We start from the raw sequence: 17316 nt of genomic DNA on the forward strand, positions 1-17316 counted from the left end.
GATCCTATACAGTGGTATGGGCAGAACTGCTAGAGAAATGCCCCTTTAGGAGTCCAAAGGGAAAGATGTGAAGTGGGCTGCTTTAGCTAGAGCTTCCAGAGCCACAGATGGCACCTGCAGACCACACAGTGAGAACAATCCAATCCACCCCTCCTGCCATGCACTAAGTCATTGCTGAAACCAGACCAGAAGTCTACAAACTCCTGTAAATGGAGGACTAGTCACCAAGGATTTGCTAGTCATAGAATCTCTGTGGTGACTATTCAGTTATGTTGATGTAGAGGGAAAGTAGAAACATGTAAATCAATGCCTGTAGCTACATTCCACCAAAACTTTATTTACAGACACTGGTATTACAAGTTCATATAATTCTCAAGTGTTATGAAATATTATGCACCATCTGATTTTTCAACTATTTAAAAATGTAAAAAGCGTCTTTTACCAACCATAATTAATATTTGGCAGGTCAGATTCGGATAGAGGTTACCAGTTTCCACATGACAAACCCACCAATTTGTTATGAAGTCTATGGAAAGAAGCAATAGACACTGAACAAAAGGGACAGAGAGGCGAGGGAGAGACAGCCATGAGGAAATGAGGCCTACCGTGAGCTCCAGCTTTAGAGCTCAGGTCTTCTGGAGCTGGCTTAAGTCCGTTCTCGTCTTCAGGGGCGGTAGACTCTGAAGAAACAAAACCCTTCAAAGAAAATAAGAAAGACAGCTCTACTCGAAGTCAGGAGAAAGTACTGAGCAGTTGAACCTCTTTCACCAAGTATCACCCTTTATAGGCCGCACATACTAGGTTAATTCTGAAAAGGCCCAGAGCTGATATCGTAAAGAGCCTTGACATAAGTGGAGCCAACACTTGTGCCCTTTCCCCACTATCTGTAGGCACTTTAGCAAGCAACAGCTACAACAATTGTCAAGATACTATTTGAACTAAAAATACAGTAATAAATGTGTGTGTCTCAGACTCAAGTAGCCTGTATGCTCAAAACAATGTCAATCCTACATTGTATTATGTAGCATAAATATTTCAGTGAAGGCTAGAAAGGTAAGATCATAGTTAATGGCCTTGGAAAGGAATAGTTCCTTTTGTTTTGAAAATAATGTCTTGCTATGTATCCCGAGTTGACTTCAAACTCATGATCCTCCTGAACTGGCCTCCCAAGCACTAGCAGAGCAGGCATGCAACCATTCAGTCTGTTCTTGTAGTTTTTACCATGTCTTTCTCATTGCAGTGAAAAATAGCTGTCTTCGATTTAGGGCTTCTAATGACTGAGTGACGCTGAGTTTTTGAAATACGTCTATAGTTCATTTCTCTGAAAAGGAAAAGAAAAGTTATTCTATATATCACGAAAATATAGGTAACATCTCTACTTCATAAACTTTCATTATTGTTAGAAATTAATCTAGGGACTGTAGAGATATCTCATTGGTTAAAAGCACTAGCTGCTTTTCCAGAGGACCTGAGTTCAATTCCCAGCACCCACCTTGGTCCCTGAATGCACCACCATATACATAAAATAAAATTAAAAAATTTAAAAAGAAATTAATCTATATCACATCTATATTATTTATTCGAGGAAGGAAAGGGTAATCATTAGCTACCAATAATTTGAAAATGTATTTAAAAAAATGATCCTAATAAAGCTTTTCAAATAGAATGGTGATATAAAAGTAAAATTCATAGCGTCAGATGACAGTTATCCACAGTGAACCCAGAAATGGGACACCAAAGGAAATGTGTGGCCAGATTTTTAAGGTTAGAATGCTGTATTTCTAGGAGTGTTAAACTTAATTTATGAGGTGAGAAGATGTTTAGGGGAGGGGAGGTGGGAAGACACACACACACACACACACACACACACACACACACACACACACACACGGAAAAACCCAAACATTCTTGATCCTTAACAAGGGAGGACACCATGATCTGAAGTTTTCACTTACATTACAGACTCTCTGAGATCACTGCTAAACTTAAGAGAACATTGTTCAGTTTTAGGACTGCTAGGTTGTGTTTCACAATCTGAACATGCAACTTCTATTTTCCTCTTTTTGGAAAACTCATTTTCCACATTGTTTTGTTGTTCTCTTCTGTTTTTATCAGTATTGGTTTTCTCAGGAGTGGCTCTGCTTAGTAATCTTCCTGAAATACAACAGACAGCGATCAAAACAGAAAACAGCCTCTGCCAACAAGTGGGCACCAGCTTCTCTGTAAATAAAAACTGTGCTAAGTGCACTGTGTTTCTAGTAAAGATAAACTCACCCTACAAAGTCTAGCCTTGAGGTAACTTATCCAAGAAAACCATTCCAAGACACTAAAAAAAAAGCTAATGGGAGACTCATTGTCTTACATTCATAATAAATATGAGCTATTTAAAAAGAAGCAATAGTCTTTTTTTTATTTTGGTATTTTAAAAAGAAATCCACAGTAATGTAAAATAAAAACGAAAAAAAGTCCTCTAGACCATGAAAAGCAAACTTGTTTAAATTCTTTTTAAGTTTGAAACCTTAGACTCTTGAAAAAATGATCTATTTAAAATGTGTGAGGTCTACCTATTATGCTCACACTCAGTTTAATATTAAAATCTTTGTCTCATTGAATGCGTTTTTTTCCAGGATTCAAAATTATACTTCTTAGGTTAGAATTAGTGGCTAGATATTCCACTCATCTTTCTAGGTCAACCTTAGGTGTATATTGTAGCTCTGCAGAGACTGCCAATAATGCTTCCTGGACACCACTTAGGGTGTGGTGCAGAGACAGCTTCCACTCAAGAGCTACTCTGAGAAACAGGATGAATGTCCACGCAGGCTGGGTGGAGTAGTGTATGTAGTGGTGTGGAGTCCCTGAAATAAGTGAGATGGTCTGAATCATCATGTGCAAATACTCATTACAATACTAACTTGGGAAAAACGTTGAGGAGCTTGAGCTTTGGTTTGATTGTTTCTACCTTAGTGAGCCATGCAGATCTCTTATTTAGAATGTTCCCTCCCTTACTCCAGAGTTTCTGTGGCTGTGAAGACAGTGTAAGTCCCAAGTCCTAGTGCAACAAAGCCTTTCCTTTTTTTAAAAAAAAAAATATTTATTATGCATATAGTGTTCTGGGCACCAGATCTCATTATAAATAGGTGTGAGCCATCACATGGTTGCTGGGAATTGAACTCAGGACCTCCGGAACAGCAGTCAGTTCTCTTAACTTCTGAGCCGTCTCTCCAGCCCCGAGCCTTTCCTTTCTGAAGTACCTATGGCTTTCGGGCACAAGACTTAGTGACTTGTCTCCTTTGGTGCTCCCCCTACATCTTGTTGTTCAGCACCCAGCTAAAAGGTGCCAATGCTGACTAGGACAACGTATATGTATACAGATCCGATTGGGAAATAACCAGAAAACAAATCTTTGCTTTACCTGAAAAAATGCACACAAATGTCCCTCTGTCAATGTCATCCAGGCAGCGCACTCCCCAGCCCTTCTTCTCACTCTTAAACACCTGCAGCCTCACCTGGGGACCATGCTGGACGACTCGGTTTTGACACAACTGACGGCTACACTTGCACAACAGGTTGCATTCGTAAATGCTGGCAATAACACATAAGACAATGTAAATTAGATGGCCTAGAAAGCAAAATGAAACATATATTGCTACTTCACTTAACTTAGGGCTAGATTGCCTGGGTTACTAGCTTTAGTTTTGTGGAGGCCCAAAATGTGAGTCTATTCCACCTTGTCTGAAGGTCAGAGTCTTTGAGGTTGTTACACACCCTGACCTAGAGTGTTTTGGACATTAAGATGGCTTGTAGAGGTGTATCCTCTCCGCCCTGAACAAAGGTCAGAGAATTCAAGCATACTTCTGCTTTTTCTTCTAAATTAGGAGGTGTGGTTGCTTTCAGGATACTTGATGCCTAAAAGGTCCACTGCCTATAGGACAGAATGCTTTTCTCATGAATTCATGACTTGATGTCTCAAAGCACTGAAGCAAGTAACTGTTCCCACTGTCCTTTGTATCATGTTAAAGCAGTTTTTTGGGTTTTTTTTGTTTTGTTTTGTTTTTTGCCTACTACTCTATGAGGATCTACGGATCTATGATGGACACGGTGGGAGACTGTGTGTGGGGGTTGTTCTGTAGGCCGCCCACTAGGGGACTGTATATACAGAACTATGTGCGGTGCCAGGCCGGGGATAGAACTCGGGTCCCCCGGAGGAGCGGGCGGGTGCTCTGCCCCGAGCCTTCTCTCTCCGGCCTTAAAGCAGTCTTTTGTCTTCTTCCACCCTTTCATATTGGCATTTAAAAGTATATGGAAAAATAAACATGGGCAAACTCAGGACTGAGAACTCAGTATGCAGGAGATTGAGTGGCCCTCCCGATACTATCCTATGTCTCTGTGATTCTTTCTTATCTTTGTTCCTACTGTCTAACATTTCTAATCCTCGTGCCCCTACCCTGGACTGTATAAACTCTCCGTGGCTAGGATCATAACAGTAGTCACCCCAAAAAGGTGGCATATGACATAAGGCAGCTCAAAATGGCCATGCTGTGGCTTACAACATAGTTTATGTTTTTAAAATGGAGTTTGTTCTATCTATCTATCTATCTATCTAACTTTATGTATATGACTGTTTTACCTATATGCATGACTGTACCACCTGCATGCCTAATGTCCACAGAAATCAAAAGAGGGCACTGGATCTCTGAGACCAGAAGTATAGTCCAATGTGAACCCTCATGTGAGTGCTGGGATTTGAACCTGAGCAGCCAGTGCTCTTGACCACTGAGGCATCTTTCCAACCTCAAGTGAGAAGTTTATATAATAGAGCTTAGCCTACAGGGCTGTTTCAACATCACAATATTTACCAGATATGTAACATGGTGCTCACCACACAGGAAATGTTAGCTTTTTAAATGTGTAAAGGAAATGTATAGGATGAAACTCTTCTAATTCTAGTTCTATGTTTTATTAGTTAGCATCAACTTTGATGGGCTGAAAATGATCAACTGACAAATTAGTTTCCTTCATTCTTTTTAATAAATACCTATTAGTGTATGTGAGTGTGGTCATTCTCATGCGTGTGTTGCACACAGCCATACAAGCACAGAAGCTAGAGAAGGATGTCAGGTGTCCTGCTCTAAACTGTCTGCATTGGTCCCTAGAGACAGGATCTCTTCACTGAACCTGAATCCACGCTAGGGCCAGCAAGTCCCAGAGGACCTGTATCTTGAACCTTGAATAGCTCTGTGGTTACAGGTGTGTATAGCTTCTTATCTAAGTTCTGGGTATTTGAACTCACGTCCTCATGCTATTTCCCACTGAGTTAGCTCCTCAGTCCCTTCATTTGTTTTTGAAACAGCTTCCCTATGTAGCTCAGGCTAGTTTTGAACTCAGTATCACCCAGCCTCTGCCTCCCATGTGCTGGAGGTGCAAGTTTTAATGGGAAAATTGACAACTCAGAGTCACTCATTTCCTAAAGGCCTAGGCTTGAAGCAGATGAGTGTTTGAGTATATTTTGATATATGTGTAGCCTCTGAGTTCCATTTCTAAGAATATACAATGCTTTTATGTTACTATCTCTCAGTAATTTAGATTTTCAGTATGAGAAACAAATATAAACAAAACCTGTAAGCCTGTAGACAATATTGAAAGCCAGTACTCTCTGGGTCTGGGAGATGAGCCAGCAGTTAAAATGTTTGCTATGGAAGCATGAGGATCTGAGTTCAGCTGCTCAGAACTCTTATAGAAGCTGGAGATGGTAGAGCCCATCTGCAACCCCAGGTTTGGGGAGGGCAGCAGAGGCAGGCAGACCTTGGGGCCTGCTGGCCAGCCAATCTAGCCAAAGTGGGAAGCTCCTGTCTTAGAAAGAGAACATATCAGAAAAAAATAAGTAAGGTGGACAGTGACTGAGGAAGATGCCGACTGTGACCTCTGGCTCCCAGTGTGTGCACACACAGGCACAAGCACCACCCCACCATGCACACAACTTACAACAGTACCATCCTCAACAGACACATGCACCCTGCAACAAATCTCTAAGGTTCCTCACCCGGTAGGTATAAGTCTCTGCAGTCTTTTATAATTATATCCAGTATATACTCCATCAGGTGACAAGGGACATGCTTTGGCATTCTTTGCTGTCAACTGAAGACATGCACATTTTTTTCTATAAGAAAGGCAGTAGAGAAGTCAGAATAAAAAAAAATCACCAAGTTATGGGACTCAGTAAAAGTGTAAATGACATATAAAAACGGTGTACTTTTATTTTATAAGAGGGCTTTTGCTCAAGGGTTATATGGAAACTCCTCTAGACACAATATGAAAAATAATACCAACCAAAAGCTTATTACAACTAATATCAACTGCACTGAGATTTAGTTATATGGGTTTTAATTTTTCAAAATGGACATTTTATCTAGCAAATACTCATTTGTTGATAGCTGTAGTTCTGCTCGTCCATCATAGGTTATTTTAATAGTTGTTCCCTCATTAGCTGAGAGGTATATTCAAGGACCTCTGAATGCTTAAAGTCTTATATTAGTACCAAAGTCTATTTATTTTGCTTTTCTTAATACTCTGAAACATTGCCACATGATGCCAGAATTAATCTGCCCTTGCAAGCTTTATTTTCCTGCATATTAATTATTACTTTTGTAGCCACTATTAAATAAAATTCAAGTCTTACTTGAATGTATTGCAAGTATGACACTTGATCTGATGATCAATGTGGTTGTTAAATGACTACCTGGCAAGTCATGAACAGTGTGGATAAAGAGACGATTCACATTCCAGGGGGGATGAAGTGGGGCATTCCGTCACATGACTCCAGAAAGCATGTAGTAAAAAACTTATGAAATGAATGGATGTAGAATTCTCCACCTAATGATTATTATTATAATTATCAATCTATGTAGTTTTTTTTTTTTAAATCTGTGCACCATTTGTGTGTTTGATGCTTGCTGCCCTGGGAAGATAGTGGATCCCTTGGTACTGGATGTGAACTGATATGTGGGTGTTGGGCATTGAACCTGGGTCCTCTGGATGATGCGGGAGAATTGTCTGTATTCTGTCAATCATATTTTAATAAAATGCTGATTGGCCAGGCAGGAAGTATAGGCGGGAAAGCCAGACAGGAAGTAGGGGTGGAGAAAAGAGACTGGGAGTATTCTGGAAGCAGAAGCTCCCTCTACCACTCCTGTGCAGACCACCGAAGAGGCAGCATGTAACTTGCCCAGCTGAGAAAGGTACGGAGCCATGTGGCTAATGTAGATAAGAATAATGGGGTAACATAAGTTATAAGAGCTAATAAGTAGCCTGACCTAATGGGCCAATCAGCTTTATAACTTATAGAGATCTCTGTGTGATTGATTTTCTCTGGGATTTGCCAGCTGTGGGTTACCAGGTGGGAACAGAAACCCCAACAAGCCGGCCCTCGTGTTACATCTGGAAGAGCAGTCAGTGCTCTTAATCTCTGAAACAACTCTCCAGCACTGTAATTCTAGACTACAGTTGACCATAGGAACTGAAGCTATTGTAAAGGAACTGCTGTAGTGTAAATAGTTTTCATCATGTTTTCAATATGAAATGCAAAGTGACAGGCAATCCCATGGCTTATCAGTCAGTCAGTCACTAAACAACCATAGGGATTATCAGGTCAAGATACTTGCAGTGCTTCAGGTTATGTACGGAAAATAAAAATAAATAGACTTTGTTACTAACACAAAAATTTAAACATTCAGGGATCCTTGAATATACCTCTTAGCTAATCATGGAATAATGATATTAAAATAACTTCCCTTTCTCTTTTACTTAGTATAGGTAGATAATTTGAATAGAGATAACTATACATGTAACACAAATCTACCCTATTAACTGCAAACCTACAGATGCATATGAATTACACATCTTTAAAAGAATGTTTCTCAAGGTCTTGACATATCAGAACATGTTTTCATTTTCTTGATGGAATGCCAATACAATGGTTAAAGAATAGAAGCTGTGAGTACACTAGCATTCTAAAAAATTAGCCAGTAATGATAATTAATTTGTAAAAGTAAAATATAACAAATGACACAGAAATTAGGAATAAATGTCCAAATACTGCCTCTCCTACTTGTCTGCTGTGACCTCTTTGAATCTGTTTCTGAGATTAATTCCTTATCTGTGTGATAGAAATACATCACCTAACAAACAGGTTTGTGTGGTGACAAAGAGAAGGAATGTATTTAAAGAGTCTGGGTATGTGTGATACTCAAAAACAGCACTGCAGTTGCTATTATAACTAAATTACTACATAAAAGGAAATACTCATCCTTAGAGGAAATAAATTTCAAATTACCATTTTTGGCAGAGTTATAATTAATGAAATGCTATCTTTTCATCTATTTTAGACAATTTGTGCACAGGTTTTAGACAGACAAAATGACAACCAGGAACGCAGTAAGACTGGACAAATGTGTCTACATGCGGATTGTCTGAAACATCACATTTTTCTACTTACATGTCTACGCAGCCCTCGGAACAGTCACACGAATCAGAAAACATGCTGGAAGAGCTTAGATAACATGCTCGGGGCCACACTGTCCTTCTGTACTTAAACTGTGGGAGTTTCCTTCTGTCTACCTCATTACAGAAAGAAATCGGCACTGGTTCCATTCCATTACTAATATCTACATCCGAAACAACTTCATCTTGCTTTGGGTGATTTCGAGTTAACTGAACGTATGTATTGAAGGAAAAGTTGTCTGTGAATAAAAAGTTACACTCTGTTTCAATAAGATAATGGAAAACTTCCTCCATGTTCCGTAGGCTCCGTCCACAGGGCGTTTTGTAATTCACGTGGAGGGCAGAAGAATGAGAGTTTGTCTTTGCGTGTCGTCTTTGGAAGTGACATCTGACTGGTAGCTGGAGAGGGTTTTCTCCCTTCAAGGACTGCGGTGCTTCCAGCAGACAAGCACTGGAGCAGATGTGGCTCCGGAAAGATACACTCAAAGGGCGTTCCTTCTCCCCCAGGTCTGCAGCCTTACTGTTGGCAGGCAGGAGTGCTTTCTGTCCTGGAGACCTATTAGAGTAAGTTAATCATTAGTATCTCAAATTCATAGTCTTGCTTCATTTTTTAAAATGCAGACTAAGGTGGCAATTGCTTTACTGTATCTTCTTGGACAGCAGGAAGATAACCTAGACTCTGAAACATTTCATATATCCTTGAGGCATTCAAAGATGAGATATAACTTAGACTATTTCAGGAAGCTTGAGCTAGCTGTGTCTTTCTCCTAGGCTCTGACATGCACACTCAGAACCTGCCCTTGTTCACAGGCTGGGAACAGCATTTCTTCATGTAGGATTAGTTACACCTTTGCCTAGTAAAACTAAGGTAGCTAAAAAAAAAAAATTGTTAAGATTCCTTTACAGTGCCTTCATCCAGCAACTATTTAGCTGATTTTTCACCCATAATATGTAATCCAGCTGCCAATCATATTGATACTCTAAGAATAATAGCAAACTCAGGCTGGAGAGATGGCTCAGTGGTTAAGAGCACTGCCTGCTTGTCCAAGGGTCCTGAGTTCAATTCCTAGCAACCACATGGTGGCTCACAACCATCTGTAATGAGGTCTGGTGCCCTCTTCTGGCCTGCAAGCATGAATGTAAGCAGAATACTATATACATAATAAATAAATAAATCTTAAAAAAAAGAAAAATAAATCTTAAAAAAAAAGAATAATAGCAAACTGGCAAGAAAGGATAGTATTTAAGGGGAAGAAATATAAAAAGAAAGTTCTTGTATTTTGAACCCAATCAAAGAACTTGAATTTTATTCCACTAAGTGTCTATTATACATTAAAACAGGTATTTTATTTATTTTGTCCCAAACACCAAGTACTAGACACCGAAACACACTGACCTTCCTGAGGTTACACATCAGTCGATGACTACTGGCATGTGAAGCAACTCCATGGTGTACAGCTATCTCTGTCATTCCTGTCAGTCAATCACATTATACTACTGTATAACAATTTTTGTTAATATTGTCAATTTTTTTCTCAGGGGACAAGTTCCTTCAACTGGTTATGTATACAATTTCATCAATGAAAGGGGTCTCAGTGTTTTTGGATTACAATCTAATGGGTAAAACAATATACTACCTCTTGTTTGTAAATCTTCCAATGTTGGAACTATTTTCAATTTGTCTCTGTGTTAGGGCTTTGATGAACATCTTCAGACATAAATCCTTGACCAAGTTCCTGACTATTCTTGCATCCCTTTAGAGGAATTACTAGTCAATAGGAATACACATTAAACAACAACAAAACCTTGATTAATAAAAATAATCAAGCACATACATAATATATTTTCTTACAGAGACCCAAATGTCTCTTTGAGAATTACAGATATCTTAGCAAATAAGGACATTATCAAAGCTTCTGCACTAGAAGGTAACTAAACTCTGGCATAATTCCTAGTAAGCATAAGGATACACACCCATGATGATCCGTGCCTTCCTTTAAAAAGCCCGAGGGACGGGGATTGCAGCTCAGTGATATGCTATACCTTAGCATGCAAGCATAGGTTTTGTTTGGGTATACAGAATGGTAAAAACAAAACAACACTAACAAAACCCAAATTCTTCCTGTGAAAGGTCCATACTACCAGGAGAATGTAAAGTTGTTCCAGGATCTAATGATGGGAAGATATACTTCTCCACATCTTCTCAGAGGACTATTAGGAGCTAATAGTCATGCATTTCCTATTCCTTCCAGTTTACTATGTGTGTGCCTCCAACACAAAATTATCTTTCTCAAAGATGTGAAAAAAATGCTTTGGGAGAACAAAAGTAATTCTGAGGTCTTCCATTTTCCTTAGGAGAATGGAATTCTAACTTCAATGTTAATGGCATTTTGTTCTGAGCCTAAAGATAGCAAACCTTGTGCATGGTAGTCATGGGCTCTACCAATTCACTATATCCTCACTTTGATAATAATGTTAAATGTTAACTAATAGACACAGCTGTTCTAACCATTCACACCAACCAAACATTCTTAAATGCTTATGTGAGCCCAATATTACTCTCTAATTCATAACCCTATTAGATGCCCAGTCACTCCTACACAATAAAGATTGGAATTTAGTTCTTTCTTTACTGGTAACTATTAATTGAAGTCTCACTAACATGGCTGTACCAACCTTTAACTTTGATCTTTGGCAATGGACTTTACTAATTATAGACCTTTTTAACTTAATTTATTCTATTCTTTTCTTTCTCCTGCCCACCCATGGTCTTCTGAAATAGTTTAAGGCAAGCTTCTGTCATCACATCTTTTTGCCCAAAACAATTCAGCAGGTGTTTCTAACAATGTTGGCTTTTTACTGACCCACATCACCTATTTGTCCAAACCCAAACTTCATGCTATCCTTGCCTCTAGTATTTTTTTCCTTTAGCCTAGTATCAGTGCATTCTCCACTTCATTTTAGGATATTTGTTAAAATTGAATTTTGTCACTTGCTCCATGTCATTTCTCACATTTGGAAATTAGCCAATGCCACCTAGTGGTGACAATATTTAATTCAATTCTCCATCTATTATAATGTCAGTTAGTTGGTAGTCCTAGAAACTAAGATTCAAATTCAAAATTTTGTTGGGGAGAAGGGCAGGAAGGAATGACTCCCTGGCACTGGTGTCAGTTTCCAGGAGGGACAAAGGTCTTGTTAATTCACTCTTCCAGATGCAAAGACTGTTAAGTGGAATTTGGGTTTTTTCAGCCAAACTGTCAGGATTGCTTCATGTTGGCCTTGTGATCATTTAAAGTGCATGAAAACTTTTACAGCTACATTTTATAGGACTATTGCTTCTTCACGCACTACAACTTTAAAACCAGAACACTGTCCTCACCACTAGATGGGAGGCGACTTACTGGTCGCGCTTGTGTTATGGAGGACACAGACTTGAAACTGAACCAATACAACTCTGGGCTGCAGTGGTTAAACACATGACTTTTTACATTTATTTGTTTATTGTGTATACATGTGGAGCCAGAGGACTACTTTTGGGAGGCTGGCCTCTCTTTCCATCCTGTGAATTCCGAGGATTACATTCAGATTGTCAGGCTTGAGACAAGTGCACTTCCCTGCTGAGTCATCTCACTGGCTGAAATTACTTTACAAAGAAGAAATTTCCTCTTTGAGTTATCCTGGTACTTAACTAGTATAGGGTAAGTGTAGTGTCTGATGCCTCCTCTCCTATGTACTAATAAAATCCAAAATAATGGGCTATATCTCAGCAAGTGTCAGGCTGACTTTTAATGTGATTAAGAATGAATGGAATTTATAATTTAATAATCTGTGCTGCCTAGTTTTATGTCAGCTGAGGAAGGAACCTCAACTGAGAAAATGCCTTCGTAAGATTGGGCTGCACTCAAGCCTGTAAGGCCCTTTTTAAATCAGTGATTGGTGGGGGAGGGCCCAACCCATTGTGGGTGGGCTACCCCTGGCCTGGTGGCTCTGGGTTCTATAAGAAAGTAAGCTGAGTAGCCACTAGGAACATATAATCATTAAATATCTAAAATCATCTCTCAAGATATAAATTAAAAATACATCAAAAGTAGCACGTGAAATTAGGAATTCGTAAGAGTTTAGTTGGGCAGCTTTGTAAAATACTATGGTAACAAGAACCTAGAACAAGGAAGCAGCATTTCAGCACCCACTTCCTGGTTCCAATTTAGTGCCTACACTGCTTGCTGTGCCACACTCTGAGTGTTTGTGAATGTATACAGGTGTGTGTGTGTGTGTGTGTGTGTGTTAATCTGCCAGATTCATGTGCTCATCTAATAGAAACCAAGTGATTTCTATTTATACCCATGTTTTAGCACCTGGAAGTTCACTGTCACTATGTGATGGCCAGAACTGCACCTAATAAATTCTACCAAGATGTTCTAGATAAACCAAAGCACTTGATTAAGAAAAATGAATTAAGCTAATTTTCATAAAAGGAGAAAGTCTTTTAAAAAAATGTTTTACTACATTTACCAATTTGAAATATCACCTATGTGGAATGGAAATCCAATTAAACTCAAAACTGAAATGCTGAAAGTCTATTGCCTACCCCTAAGACTTTCATACTTGATTTTGCCACTATGACACGGACATACTGTTTATCTTGAGCAATTCTGGGGCTGAGAACCATGTAGCTTATTAGTCTGCCTATGTGACTACTATCCATTAAGGAGTTTAACTACTGAAAGAAAAACAAAAACAAAACACACTAACCAAACAAAATACACATACACACCCCAAAACAAAATGTCCTCATAATCTCCAGGGGAAATCCAAATGGAATTATTTTAAAATGACTCTAGTTTCTAGAGTGATGGTACATCCCTTTAAAAATTCCAGGACTCAGGAGACACAGAGGCAGGAAGATGACAGACGCAGGCAGATTGCTGAGTTCAAGGTCACTTGGTCTACAGAGTGGTCCAGAACAGTCAAGCTACACAGAGAAAGCCTGTCTTGAAACAAACAAACAAACAGAAGTCTAGTCAAGAGTGAGCTGTAGCTTTGGAATTCTTAACACAAAGAAAAAAATTATGAGTCTAATTAGACATGTACTTTCATCTGGAAATATCTCTCCAGATTGCGAACTCAGGTCTTATTTCTGAGTGACAGCCCAGTTCGAGAGTTCTCAGAAGTACTAAAGAAATGAAGTTTTGAGTGTGAAATCACGAGCATGCCTAATCGATGTCTCTGGGAAGCTTACCTACCTACCTATCAATCAGTCATTCAATCAGTCAGTCAGTCAATCAATCAACAAGGTCTCCCAGTGGAGACCTCACTGGACTGGAACTCACTAAACAGCCTTGAACTCACAATGATTCTCCTCCTTCTGTCTCCTCAGTGCTCAGATTATAGTTATGCGCTCTATGACCCACTGAAATTTTAAAAGAATATAACAAAGGAAGGATGATCGGTTATGAGCAAAAATGATGGTCTAAATCTATAAGGAAGGTACTATTAAGACCAAGTCTGGTAATAATTGAGGCTTTCAAAAAAGCAAGTGAAAAATTTTCAAAATTAATCCTATGCTTAGGACAAGAAACTAGCATTAGGAGACAGACGGTACCTACCAGAGAATGAAGAGTCTCTATCCATTTGTTGCTACCATTTTCACCTGTTAAATATGGCTCTCAGGTTATGAAGATCAGACACAAATGGAAAGGAACTGAGGGTCTAACAATTACAAGAATTAATAGAATTTGACTGTACTAAAAGTATCAAGGACTTTTATAAAAATATTCAACTTCAGAGGTTTCGGATGGAAAAAAGGCACTTCAAATACTAAAGAGCAAAATAGAGAAAATGCTACCCTGATTTGCTAGAAGAGGGCACCAAGCACATGACTTCTAAGTATTTAGAATTTAAAAAGAAGACAACATGAATATATACATACAGAATGGTACAGTCCTCAGGAAAGTTCTCACATGATGTGGAGGGAAATGCATTTGATCTGTGTTCCTGCTCAGCCTGAGTCACAGGTATAGGATCTGCATGGGAAAAGTACAAATATGGGCAACAGAAACACAGAGTTAAAAATCATTCACTAAAACAGCCAAACAGTGTCTTCACTGGTTAGAAATCATGCTCATATGGAACACTAAAATTTCCAAAGATACTAAGATTTTTGAGACTCGGCAATAAGATTGTAGATATTTTCAAAAGTATCAAGAAAATAATTCAATATAAATTTAAAACCTTTGAAGAAAGTACTCCTGGAGAATGAGTTTGATATCAACTTAATCAAAATAAGTTATTCTAGGCAAATATCAAGTACTGGTAGTTCTGCCTACATTTTAAATATAAACAGCATGGTGTTTTAAGGCCTTTAGAGGTCATAAAACGTTAAATTTAGGTAACTTTTGTTTTCTTTTGTTTGAGAAAGGGTTTAAAGCATGTGACTACCTCTTTTGATCTATTTGTGATTTCTTTTTTTTTTTACCCAAGTCTATTTTTTCCTTGTTCTTTTTTTTTTTTAAACTGGGAAACAAGTGATGACAGTTGTAACTAAGCAAGGGAAGAAAGAGTAACTAGTGGCTTAATCAGTATCTAGGGAGTACAGACTAGATCTCTAAGGGCTTGTTTTGACCTCAACACCAAGTCTTTTTGCTTTTCTATACTGGCAAATAGATATGTTTTTGTTCTGATAAAATTGTTCCAGTTCAGGTGAACAGACTATATAAAACCTAGAATCATGATATAGTATTTCTATTGACAATGACTCCAAACAAAAACCCAACTGAGTTGAAAGTAAGTTGCTTTAGAGAGGAAAACAAATCTCTCTTAGGATTAATTCCTTGTCACTAGTTCCTCTGCTATAAAACTACTGCCGTCCCTTAAGGATGTGTTCATTATGAAAGGTGCAGAGGTGCTACAGGAAGGAGCAAAAGGACTGCTCCGAGCTGAAATATCTGAGAATCAACACATGCAGAAAAAGGTTTTCTCTCCCCTTAATATTCTAAAACAGGTATCCCCAAAGGAAAAGAAGGAAAGCTATAAACCTCCTCTTCCAGAAGATCCAACCAGAAGACTGACTATCACATGAAAATACAGGATGCTCACACCATACCCATACAGACCCTATCACAGTGGATAGTACATCCATCCCGTCTACTCTCCTCAGGGCTCACTGACCTTTCAAGTCACACCTATTTCGCTGTTCCCCACTCTCTTCTAAGAAGACATCTGCCTTAGAGTGCCCTTCTGTCTACCTTCACTACTAACATGACCTCAGCTTTCAAAGCTTGCTGCTACATCGAGTATTCACTTCTATGTACACTGAATTAATACATCTGCATACCTTTTAGACTACAAACGTTCTTTTGCAAGTTTAATTTACAGGCTCCAATACACACACACGCACGCACGCACGCACTCACACTCTTCCCCTATAAACTCCAAATGCTACTGAAGAATACTGAAAGGAAAAAATTTTTAAGAGAACCTATCCTAAAAACATAAATTAGCACTGAATGGAGAATAATGAGAGGGAAAAAAAATCCCAAAATACACTTGCATCACACTGGACAACTTTTTCATCGTAAAAAAATTTAAGGCTCCAAATTTTAATAACAAAATAGAGCTCAACAAAATCTGCTAAGAATACTTAGCAGGATAAATGGAAATTTGGTAAATGCTTTCGACACTTACAGTGAAGTTATGATAGACTCACATTTAGGGAATGATAACTGATAAAATAACTTCAAACTGTGTTTTCTACTCTTGATATATGTGGCATAATAAGAATTATGTATTTTATCTGTCCTAGTTCCTGATAGAATTACTGCAGTCCTTGTGATTTCCCCAGTGACAGTGAGAGCAGCATCTTCTATTACAGCTTTTGTTCTTACTTCCAAACACTTCTAAAGGCTTTGGGCCTCCAGGGTGATGTTTGTCTAGTTAGCTAGTGAAGTGAGTGCTACCTAGAATCCCTAGAGAGCTTCAGATGGTGGCTGTTCCACTAGAAAGACAGAAAAAAAGCACAATTACAGGGTTGGAATTTTCAGACTGAACCAAGTGCAGGAAGTAAGAAAGGCAGGAGACAGAGTCAATCACGAGTGGCCAGTGATTCCCACATTCATGCCTATGTAATGAGATCTCCACAAATGCCCTTAATAATGCGGGCCAGAGGCTTTTAGGTTGGTGAAAGCATTCATATACTAAGAGGGTGGGATACTCCCAAAACTTGAGGCTGGAGTACCTGCATTCAGGCTCCGCCAGATGACTCCCACATTCTTCATCTGGCTGTTAATCTTTGTAACACTTTCATAATAAACTGTGAAGAGGACAGGATGAATTTTCTTGAGTTTTTTTAAGTAATTACAGCAAAAATTTCAAGAGATTTATATTTATTTTTATATGATGTGCATGCATGTCTATGTGTGTGTGGATGTGTGGAGGAGGACATGGACGAGTGCAGGTGCCCACAGAGGGCACACATCTCACAGGTAGCTACATAAAACTGGAAATTTGCTTGCTGCAGAAAATGCACACATCTGATGGCAGAAGTCTTAAGAATAGTTTTCATTTGTTATCCTTGATCGCTTTAAACCAAACATGCTTGGCTCTTCAAAGACTGGTAGTTTGAAACCAAGAAGAATAAAAAGAAAGAAAAAATTAGCCATCAACTTACCTATAATGGGATGTACCTTCCTAACACTGCTGTTTATAGAAAACAGGTTTACAGTGCTTTAGACTCTTAGAAATCTGTCTGCCCTCTTTACATGGCATTTATGAAGAAAAGAAATAAAGTCCTATTTTCCTTGGGCCCTTGGCATGGGTGTG

General features: G+C 38.8%; 1 protein-coding gene across 2 annotated transcripts in view; it reads right to left on the reverse strand.

Annotated features, from left to right (window-relative positions):
- Nucleotides 1–17316, reverse strand: part of Setdb2 (SET domain bifurcated histone lysine methyltransferase 2) — a 61315-nt gene that overhangs the window by 35910 nt on the left and 8089 nt on the right. For both annotated transcript variants that reach the window (XM_085698602.2, XM_048448112.3), the window contains exons 5-11: nt 14429–14522; nt 8492–9052; nt 6041–6157; nt 3413–3582; nt 1956–2154; nt 1222–1321; nt 606–696 (exon numbers count right to left, since the gene is read on the reverse strand). In XM_085698602.2, coding sequence (XP_085554728.2) covers nt 606–696; nt 1222–1321; nt 1956–2154; nt 3413–3582; nt 6041–6157; nt 8492–9052; nt 14429–14522 — 1332 coding nt within the window. The remainder of the gene's footprint in view (nt 1–605; nt 697–1221; nt 1322–1955; nt 2155–3412; nt 3583–6040; nt 6158–8491; nt 9053–14428; nt 14523–17316) is intronic.

This window comes from Myodes glareolus, chromosome 12, assembly GCF_982192425.1.
Source record: "Myodes glareolus chromosome 12, mMyoGla1.1, whole genome shotgun sequence".
NCBI lineage: Eukaryota > Metazoa > Chordata > Mammalia > Rodentia > Cricetidae > Myodes > Myodes glareolus.